The sequence below is a fragment of the Eupeodes corollae genome, chromosome 1 (assembly GCF_945859685.1).
Source record: "Eupeodes corollae chromosome 1, idEupCoro1.1, whole genome shotgun sequence".
Lineage (NCBI taxonomy): Eukaryota > Metazoa > Arthropoda > Insecta > Diptera > Syrphidae > Eupeodes > Eupeodes corollae.
This window is the reverse complement of record NC_079147.1, coordinates 214,543,711-214,554,467: the sequence shown is the minus strand read 5'-3', so window position 1 is coordinate 214,554,467 and position 10,757 is coordinate 214,543,711. Positions and strand designations below refer to the sequence as shown.

Below are 10,757 nucleotides of genomic sequence, written 5' to 3'. Positions count from 1 at the left end.
AATAGAAAACTGACAGTCATTTCAATAAATTTTGCTCATGTTAGTTTCTTGTTACTTACGTTTTGATTTAATGCTTCAAAATAAATAAAACAGTCATATTAATATATAAAGGGTAGTGCAATATTAAGGATCCATGTTGAATGTGAACCACACCTTAACGTTAAGCTTTTTTCTGCATTTTATTTGACATTTCTCAATTTTTAATAATTCATGATGTTTTCTTAAATTAAAATTAGTATTCTACTAACAACAATACAGTTTCAGCTTACAGAGGGAAAAGTAAGAGAAGTTGATCTAGTACTGTAATTTGCTGAATCTCTTCTCTTAGTTTACATGAAACCCAAAAATTTAAATCTATTTTTGATCAGAATAAAACAACATAATACAATACTTAAAATTTGTTCAACAACTTCAATTGAGCAAGTGAATACCGAAAGTTTGATTTCAAATTTTAAATGAATGTGATCTAATAAAGGCCATTTAATTAAATGTACTTAAATATTTAAGTTATCTTTAAATGACGAATCTATAATCGTTTTCCCATGAGTACTTAACTAATCGATGTCTGTGTCACGTAACTTTAAAGAATCTATAAATCTATGACAAAATTCTACTAGATTTTATACATGTCAGCTGTTTTCTGACAGATTAAATTCTATAAACAAATCAAATTTCAAAAAGTAACTTCTACTAAATCCATATTTTTTTTTTTAATTGTTGGTGCCCTTGTTGTAATGGAACCTAATGTATTAATGACATTAAAGTAATTGATAAATTAAATGAAATTAATATCAATTCTTCATTCTTTTTTTTTGTTAACAGCAAAAAGAAAAAAACATAGTTTCGCAATTTCAAACTTTAAACTTCAAACTTCAAAATTTAAAAGATGACTATTGATATGTCAAAATAATCTTAAAAAGGCTTTAAGTTTTAAACACCGAGCATGGCGTTTGCTTAAAGGTGAACAATGTGAAGTTGAGTACTAAACGTCAAATGTTTTTCGACCTACAGTGTTTGCCCTTCAATGTCTCAATATGGTTGCACTCCAGCAAACTATAAGATTGATTTTTTTTTGTTTCATCTTATGTAAAGCCATTTAATGGAAGTACCTACTTACACGGTTTAGAACAAACACATTAAAACAATTTCTTTTTAACAGGAAAACATTAAAGGTATCTATGTGTTTATTAAAAATCTAAGTATAAAACATACATTTCTGATATAATACGAGTTTCTAAATGCTTCATCATCTCTATGATTCGATGGGAACCTTAAGGAGCGACATAAGGCACTTAATGCCTGGAACGGTAACGCCTGGCAGTTCTGAAACGTTTCACAGTCTTGTAACGGTATCCGTCGTCAGCAAGAACTCCGGAAGAGTACTGGGCGAATGGGGCAGCTGGAGCAATTGGAGCCAAGTATTCGTTGGATGGAGCAGCGAAGCTTGAGATTGGTCCGTAGGCTTCTTGTTGGAATGGGGGCAAGTATTCGTTTGATGGAAGTTCGCTGACATCACGACGGTGCCTTGAGCGGAAACGCTTGGCAGTCCTGAAACGCTTCACGGTCTTGTAACGGTAACCATCATCGGCAAGAACTCCGGAGGAGTAATCTACGATTGGGGAAGCTGGAGCAAATGGAGCCAAGTATTCGTTGGATGGAGTTGGGTAGCTTGAGATTGGTGCGTAAGAATCTTGTTGGAATGGTGGCAAGTATTCGTTTGATGGAAGTTCGTTAACATCACGACGGTGCCTTGAGCGGAAACGCTTGGCAGTCCTGAAACGCTTCACGGTCTTGTAACGGTAACCATCATCGGCAAGAACTCCGGACGAGTAATCTACGATTGGGGAAGCTGGAGCAAATGGAGCCAAGTATTCGTTGGATGGAGTTGGGTAGCTTGAGATTGGTGCGTAAGAATCTTGTTGGAATGGTGGCAAGTATTCGTTTGATGGAAGTTCGTTAACATCACGACGGTGCCTTGAGCGGAAACGCTTGGCAGTCCTGAAACGTTTCACAGTCTTGTAACGGTAACCATCATCGGCAAGAACTCCAGAAGAGTAATCTACGATTGGGGCAGCTGGAGCAATTGGAGCCAAGTATTCGTTGGATGGAGTTGGGTAGGTTGAGATTGGTGCGTACGAATCCTGTTGGAATGGTGGCAAGTATTCGTTTGATGGAAGTTCGCTAACATCACGACGATGCCTGGAGCGGAATCGTTTCACGGTCTTGTAACGGTAACCATCATCGGCAAGAACTCCTGAAGAGTACTGGGCGAGTGGAGCACCAATTTCAATTGGAGCCAAGTATTCGTTGGAGGGTATTCCGATGTCCTGTACAGGTGGAAGATATTCCGAAGATGGAAGGTTTTCAGCAACAGCACAAGCTGCAGCAGCAAGTAAAGCGAATACAACGAAGAATTTCTAAGGAAAAATATTAAAAATTAATTTCGATTAAATAAAGGGTATTTTTCTTACGCACCATTTTTGACTGTTTCCCAAAGAGTCGAAAGGGAAATGATGTCCATTCTATCATCCAACACCCCATTTATACCAAGACAACATTCACACGCAATTTCCACTAATCCTAGTCCTAATTTAATATTCAGTTTTGTTTTTTATGAATATCCATATATTTATTATGTTAAAAGATCCCACAAAACTATCGATTTAATAGTTTGGATATAGATTGTAGCGAAAAAAATTAATCAAGGCCATTCAGATGTTCTAATATTAAATTAGAGGCTTAGGGTATGATATTTTTTTTAACAACAACCTAATGCATAAATTAGTTAAGTCATTAGTTAGTGGTTTATAATAAGCTAAATCTAAATAAAACAGTGGCCAATTAATTGAAGTACCAAGCTTGTGGGCTTTCATGATTTAGCCTTAAATTATTTTTTTATTTGACTTAAAAGATATAGTAGTATTAGCCGTGGGAACAAAAAAGTGTGTTCAAAAAAGTAGAGTAACTTTCAATCTACTCAAGGTAAATTGTATCTTTGCAGTATGTGACAATGCTCATCTTTTTTTCGAATCTCAAAAGGCTTCTAATCAAATTAGAGAGGTGTGAGCATTATTGCAATCTTGTTTCGAACACCTCACCGGTTGTGTTTATAATTTATGACATATTGCTACCCACATAGTTGTGGTTTTGATTTTTGAGGCTTAAATATAAGCTTCGATGACGGACTGACAGACATCATAGCCTGCAGTTGTTAAAGAAGATTTATGCATATTCAGGTTTCGCATCAAGAACTGATCGGGTTCAGTTCAAATTGCTTGTTATGATGGTGTTATCTAACATTAATCGAGCAATATTTAAGTATAATCAATTCGCCTTCGAGTTCGATAGACTTGAAGGGGCAAACCTAAGCAAACAAAAAACATCAAGGTTAAGATCAAGAGTAAATGTGACGTCGCGTCCATTCTTTTTCTGATTTTTGTTTTCAAATGATTTGATGTATCATTCTCCTCCTGAGTATCATTTGATTTTTTGATTGGATAAGAACTATGAGAAGTTTTTTTTTTCAATAAACAAATGAGTTGATTTAATTGAAATTTATTGGAAGTATTAATTAAGAGCATTTTGAAAAGGAAAGGCAAAAAGAAGAACATAATGAATGTAATTAAAATTTTAAAATACGTATCATGGTTTTACAGCTTTACGTAACTTTTCATTCTGTGACGAACTGCCGTGTAACACAAATGTCATATTCTGTGCGTGATTATCGTAGATTTGTTTGTGTGTTTATCTTTTTGAAAAAATGAGAGCAGTAGTTTGGAATCGAACAAAATTTTATTTGTTATTCGGACAGAGTATTTTGAGGTGATTTCTCGATAGAGGCAGGATGATATTTGGCGAAAGACGCAGAATACAAAGGAAAGGAATAATGGATATGGTAAGATTGATACTTCACATTTTGTGTTGCTATTTTGATTGGAAATACTAAATATTTAAAAGACACATTCTATTTCCAAGTATAATTCAATTATCATCATAACTGCCAAAATAAATGTGCACTATAACCATACGAAATACAAGGAATTAATTGTAAATTCTCCAAAATAAGGAAATATTAAGTTTTATAAATTCAATGGGATGGAAAGGGCCTTACATTAGTCGATCTAGTTTTGTCGATTCGGGGCTATTTATATCAAATAATGGAATTTCCAATGTAAAAACCTAAAATAAGTTTGTTAAACCAAAAAAAGCTATAGTATAGAATTGTGTAGTCTAGATTATAAAAACTGTTATAGGAAGTTCAATCAGAAACGTCATAAATACGTCAGATATTAAAAAGGAAAAAACAAATTAAATTTAAAGAGTTACATATCAAATTATTATTAATAATTAAGTTATTTGTGTAATTTTCCTTTTTTATGTTGCTACTTACACATCTATTTTTAAATAAAAAAAATTTCCAAAACACAAAACTCAAAAATAATATCAAATATTGTACAATCTAATAATGATATTAGGTGAATTTGGCAGTTTTCACCAACTTAAAAAGGCAAACATTTCAGAACTAGAGTACACTAGTTTAGCTGTATGAACGAGCTGAGTGAAAATCAGTGCAGAAATGGTCTCAATGAACACAAAAAAAAAATACACTTCTCCGCCCAGAGTAGCTCAGTGCAGCTGATTGAACAAAGCTAATTATAACAAAACACTTTGACTTTTTAATAATTTTAAACTGGAACCTTTTAAACAAATGCAAATTGTATACTTCCTGTAAATAGAATTGTAAACAAACCATTGCATATTTATAGATGAAATTTTTCAATAACCAGTATTTTTAAATGGCTAATTAGTATAAATATAATAACTGCCTCTTCGTTAGAATTTACTTTAACATAGAATTTAAAAAGGTTATAAATTGAGAAAGTGTAACAAATATGTATACTTCATTTTCATGAATTTCCAAAATTTTGGCAGTTTTCTGACAGTTATTAAGCATTAAGTAAACCATATACCTCCAGATCAAGTTTTAATGTATTTAGTGGAAATCGATTGCATTTAATGTATCATTTTTTTTAAAGTCGCTGACACTTTTTTGATGTTCATTTTTCATATCAATGCATCAGCCAAAGCATTTCAATCACGATTGAAGTATGCTATTCCTGAATCTTGAACTTAAGCTCAAAATACTCCACCACAAGGACTAACAATTACATTACTGTTTCTTACTAACAAAACTTAATTATTGTTTGTACATCCATAAAAAAAGCTTAGATCATCAAACTTAAATAAACTTTATAACGTTTGACAACTTAACCTTCAATCTCTGCTGCGCTCAATTCCATTCAAAATTTTAAATGTATACATTCTGACAGTGACTTATAACACATAAATGAACGTTTACTCTATCGAACCGGATGTAGAGATGACGAGATTTTTGATTGCCCTGAGCAAAATAAGAAGTCAGATGTCAAAAGTCAGGTTATTTAAATTCAACACCAAAAAATTATGATTTCGGATGGTAAAGATCAATATTCTGTTATCTCTCTCATAAATTTATCAAAGATTGTTTTTGATGAATGAATCCATGCTTATTTTTTAACTATGTATAATATTTTTCATCACATATCAAAATTAAACCAGTTGTCAAAACAAAAACTGTCAGAATAAGTGACAGCGCAGCTATACAATTGCAATTGCAGGAGTTTGGTGTAAGCTAAGCTTAGATTAATAAAATCTTATCTCATACTAACGCATTAAGTCACAATTCATTTAATTGATTGTCTATAAAGTAATATGTACATATGTATGTATGTCCTTTTCCAAATTACAAATTGTTTTTCTTTTCGTTTAGACGTGTCAAGTTGCATAAATCTGATCACACAAAGCTATGAAAAAGAACAAAAACTTGAAGAGAATATTAATTTTAAGCCGGAAGTAGCTTCATGTCATTTCAAAATCTTAATACATATGTCTTGCATCAGAGGTCATAAAATACACAGTTTTATATATAAATATTATTTCATTTATTAATAATTTTTTTTGTTTAAATTTTGTACGTCTTTACCGTAAAATAAAGCCTTCTTGCTTATTCCTTACTTTAAATTTTTAAATTTATGAACGACGGGCTGTTTTGTAATGGTAACCGTCAGCCTGGAGGCTGTGTGCTGGTGCAGGTTCATAGCTTTGAACTGAGGCAGAGTGGTGATGATGATGGACAGGAGCTGGGGCAGATTGGTAAACAGCTGCAGGAGCTGGAGCATGGTGATGATGGTGCACTGGAGCTGCAGCCTGGAAGCTTATTGGTGCTGGTGGGGGAATATATTCATTTGATGGGGCAGAAAACTGAACTGGAGCTGGGGCGTGATGGTGATGGTGGACGGGAGCTGGGGCAGGAGCATGGTAGTGTTGAACTGGAGCGGGAGCATGGTAATGCTGAACTGGTGCTGGAGCTGGTGCATGGTAATGTTGCACTGGAGCTGGAGCTGGAGCATGATGATGGTGCACTGGAGCTGGAGCTGAAGCATGATGGTGATGCACTGGAGCTGGAGCCTGGAAGCTTACGGGTGCTGGTGGTGGAATATATTCATTGGTTGGAGCAGAAATCTGGATTGGTGCAGGGCCGTGGTGGTGATGATGGGCATGAGCTGGGGCAGGAGCATGGTAATGCTGAACTGGTGCTGGAGCTGGTGCATGGTAATGTTGCACTGGAGCTGGAGCTGGAGCATGATGATGATGTACTGGAGCGGGAGCGGCAGCATGATGATGATGTACTGGAGCTGGTGCTTGGAAGCTCACTGGTGCTGGTGGAGGAATGTACTCGTTTGAAGGAGCAGAGATTTGAATTTGTGCTGGGGCATGGTGATGATGGTGGGCTTGGATTGGAGCAGATTGGAAGATTGGTGCTGGACCAGATTGAAAAACTGGGGCTGGAGCATGGTGATGATGGTGGACTGGAGCTGGAGCCTGGAAGCTCACAGGTGCTGGTGGGGGAATGTATTCATTTGATGGAGCAGAAAACTGTACTGGAGCACTTAGTTCCACCGATTGTTGAATGACTGGATTGAAAGGATTTCCAGTTGGGGGCAAGTATTCATAAGCTGGAAGTTCGTTGACATCACGACGATGACGGAACCTCTTCACGGTCCTGTAACGGTAACCATCTTCAACCAATGTGTGCGCTGGCTCAGCTTCCAACAAGTTGCTTCCAACAACTTCCTCAACTGGAGGAAGGTAGTCACTTGATGGTGCGCCGGCACTAACAGCGGCGATAATTGCCAATCCAATTAAGAAGATTTTCTATTTAAGTTCGTTAAAAAAGACACAAAATTAGTAAACCCTTGTGGCATCAGCCTAATCCTTTATGATCTTGTCTTACCATTGTGTTGCTAGATATTCGGTTTCCCTGTTCCTCGTTCGGTATAAGAGATTCGAATGGTGCCCATTTCATTGATGCTCACAACATTTATAGTTTTAGCTTATGCCCTCTAACGCCTATCTATGTTGGCATCATGACGTTGATCAAAACTACAAAGATGCGAATGTAGCTGTTTCTGTTTCCGTCACATGACTATATTATAAAATGGTTTTCCTCCAAAATAAATAAAAAATCACCTAAAATGTACAAAATAAAAACCGCAGAAATTTGAATATGAATATGGTAATACATTGTGATAATTACAGTCCATGTCGAGAGTTGACAGATAGGTATTTACATCATGATACGAAAAATTAAAACGGAATTGCATATAATTTCGTCGAATAGTCTGGTCTAAAGGACCCTTTGTCCCATAACTGTAATGAACTCAACTTATCCTAAGCTATGCTGTCAGCCTGCACAATTTCATTAGGTTTTGCTTTCTACCGTTAAATTAGCAAATACTATAAAAATCGATTTGAACTTACATAATTGTCAAATCTCTTTGACTTTTGGAAGAAATTTTGGCAAGTGCTTATTAAAGTTGATTAAATTTCTGTCGGGTTTACTATGAATACGACAGAAAAAATACCATTTAGAGGCTTTTAAAATAAATGTCTTTGAATTTACAGATTTGTGTAATACAGAACAACGAAACTGTTTTTTTTTTTTTTAAAAAAACTTAAAATTGACTCACTTGTATTACTTAATAAAAGGCATGTTCTTCAATTCAATGTTTTTAATTTTAAAGACATTTTATATCAAACGTATCTTTACTTTTACCATTGACTGTAAGATATCTTATACCATAGTTTTGAATTCTGTAAATTTGGGGAAAAAAACCTTTGCTCTTAACTTGTTTCCCACATTGACACAGACAACAAACCAAACTAGTATTATTTGACTTTAATACAAAGGAAGGTTTTCAAGTTTCGGTTATAAATTTTACAAACAGCCAGTCATATTAGTTTGCCGGTCTTTTAAATTTAAATAATTTGATATAAACGAAGTATGAATATTAGTTTCAAACCCAACAACAAAACCATAACTTAGTCAAGAGATTTATTTTATTTGGTATCTTACTCAAATTTAACCTGTTTTCGTCTTCTTATTCTTTTACAAGAATTAAAATTTTAATATTTGGTTTGCGTGTGTTATATTTCATATATTCATTTAATTCTGGTTTATTGTCCAAAATTAAGGGTTTTCCCTATAAATACTAATTTTATGTTAAATTTTGAAGACGGATCTAAGGGAAGCAAAACAAATTTATTTTGGAGTCCGAAAATAAATTTTCTAAAAGTAAAGTTCCAAAATATTTGTTTTTCTCAATTTTGGCAGGAAATGTTGTCAAAAAAAAGTTCATTGAACTTCAATGGATTTGACATTTTCTATAGCTATTCGATAGTGTATTATCATTTTAGACATTTTCAAATATTATAAAATAAGTTGACAATTCTCCTAATTGTTATAATAACAACAAATCGTAAAAAAGGGGCCAATACCTAGACCGGCCAAGACCTTGCTCTAGTTACAATACAAATTTTATGTTCAGATTATTTTTTTCAAGCGGTTAACTCTCATCATCAACATCTTTGATTGCTGCGGCGGTAATGAACCCAACTTCGTTTATCTTAGGTGTAGACATTTAAGTTAAAGGTTGATGCATTATCTGTATTATAAAATATTTGCATATTTATTCGCCACAACGTAGTATTTAAAGTTTATAGTTTATTTTACGTATCATTTAAATTAATGCAAATCAAACAAAACAAATAAAAATAAAAGATTTTTATTAATTTCAGATAAACATCGCAATCAAGTGTACCTTTTGGACCTACACAGCATCAAGCTAGTATTAAAATGGCTTCGAGTCGGAAAACGAAAAAACTTATCTCGACTATGACAGTGAGAATAAAACCGGGCTGTCCAAGATTAATGACTTAATAAAATGGGCGAGGTCACAACTCATTGATTTTAAAGTAGACGCTGAAAGAAGAATAAATACTTTGAAGACTCATTTGATAAAACTCAAACAGACATTGGAACGAGCATAAGATGGTTGACTACAGAGTAGACGAGAATGAGACAAACTACTTGGAAATGATAGGACCTGTGAATTTAAGATACTTTCATTAACAAAATGTCAAAATTAAAATGAATTAATAAATACAACTGCGGAAACCATTTTAATTGAATTCTGGCAAAATTAATTTCCAGATGACTTAAATTTACGAATAAACCTAAACAGGTGTGATAAGGGACTTAAATGTAAGACAAGTTTCTAGTATCTGATTGGCCAGCTGCCAAAAGATTACCTTTCAATTAATGCAATTGGAAAATTGGCAGGAAAGTTAAAACGTCACATCTTCTTTTGTCAAAATGGTATTTGATCATGTTCTTTTATTCAACTGAAAGCTTAATTTTATGACTGTGATTTGTTAATTTAGTGCACAATTTTATTTTAAGTTTTATTTAAAAGGATTCCATATTGTTTTACAATACAAAACGGATGAAGCCATTTAAACAAAGTGAAATATGGACTCAGATTGAAACAAACAAGTCTTTTGAAGAATTCTTTTAAATTATGCCTTAAGTCATTGTTGCATTTGACAAACTGCAAACTTTTAAACAAAACCAACACAACTTTAAAACGTTGTAAGTATAATAATAAATAAGACGGTAAAAATATCGGAGACAATTGATGAATAGCTCAAAACTAATATTAACAATCTTACCGAATTGAAAATGTTTAGGTAAGATGACAAGTTGGGGACTCTGAATTATTGTGTAAGCAATCGATTAAAAATTACAATATTAACGTAAACAAAACTGAACGCCCCCAAAACTTAATTGTGAAGACACTGCACAGAACAAATAATTCAATTTACTTATAATTAATCAAATTCGACAAGAAATTGTTTAATCCTTCTGTTATACCATTGATAATTCCCTATACAATTAACAAGATTTAAATTCAATGGTTTCGGTGAATAAATTGAGTTTCAACCATGGTCTAGAGTTTAAGCACTAGTTAGTTCTCTTTACAACTGTTTGGAGGTGCGAAGTAGATCCGACCGTTACTTCCAGTTTAAGGATTGGCCACGAATTCGTGTTGAACTCGAAAATAGAAGACGGAAATAAGTTTTGCTTACAAAATTAGTAGCTTAAAGTTAAAAAGAATCTAAAAACATTGTAAGATTATAAGGACTCACTCCGCGAAACTATTTTAATATTTAACATTCCTATTTTGGCATTGGGCATGTTTAGACAAAATAATTGATTTCATTTCCAGTCAACTCCATTGTTTGAACACAAAATATTAATAAAGTTAATTTGTCAAGTGTCATTAAACTAGAAACTTTACTTGACTATCTTTTATTTA

General features: G+C 33.6%; 2 protein-coding genes across 2 annotated transcripts; both read right to left on the bottom strand.

The window, feature by feature from the left end:
• Positions 1-1,166: 1,166 nt before the first annotated feature.
• LOC129939032 (uncharacterized) lies at positions 1,167-2,631 on the bottom strand. The gene is made up of 2 exons (XM_056046893.1): positions 2,476-2,631; positions 1,167-2,417 (listed from the first exon to the last, which is right to left on the bottom strand). Exons 1-2 carry the CDS (start codon positions 2,539-2,541, stop codon positions 1,293-1,295), a joined length of 1,191 nt encoding a protein of 396 aa, XP_055902868.1. The 5' UTR covers positions 2,542-2,631; the 3' UTR covers positions 1,167-1,292.
• Positions 2,632-5,957: 3,326 nt separating this feature from the next.
• LOC129939822 (uncharacterized) lies at positions 5,958-7,491 on the bottom strand. The gene is made up of 2 exons (XM_056047983.1): positions 7,334-7,491; positions 5,958-7,254 (listed from the first exon to the last, which is right to left on the bottom strand). The coding sequence occupies exons 1-2, from the start codon at positions 7,403-7,405 to the stop codon at positions 6,070-6,072; spliced, it is 1,257 nt and encodes a 418-aa protein (XP_055903958.1). The 5' UTR covers positions 7,406-7,491; the 3' UTR covers positions 5,958-6,069.
• Positions 7,492-10,757: the final 3,266 nt, after the last annotated feature.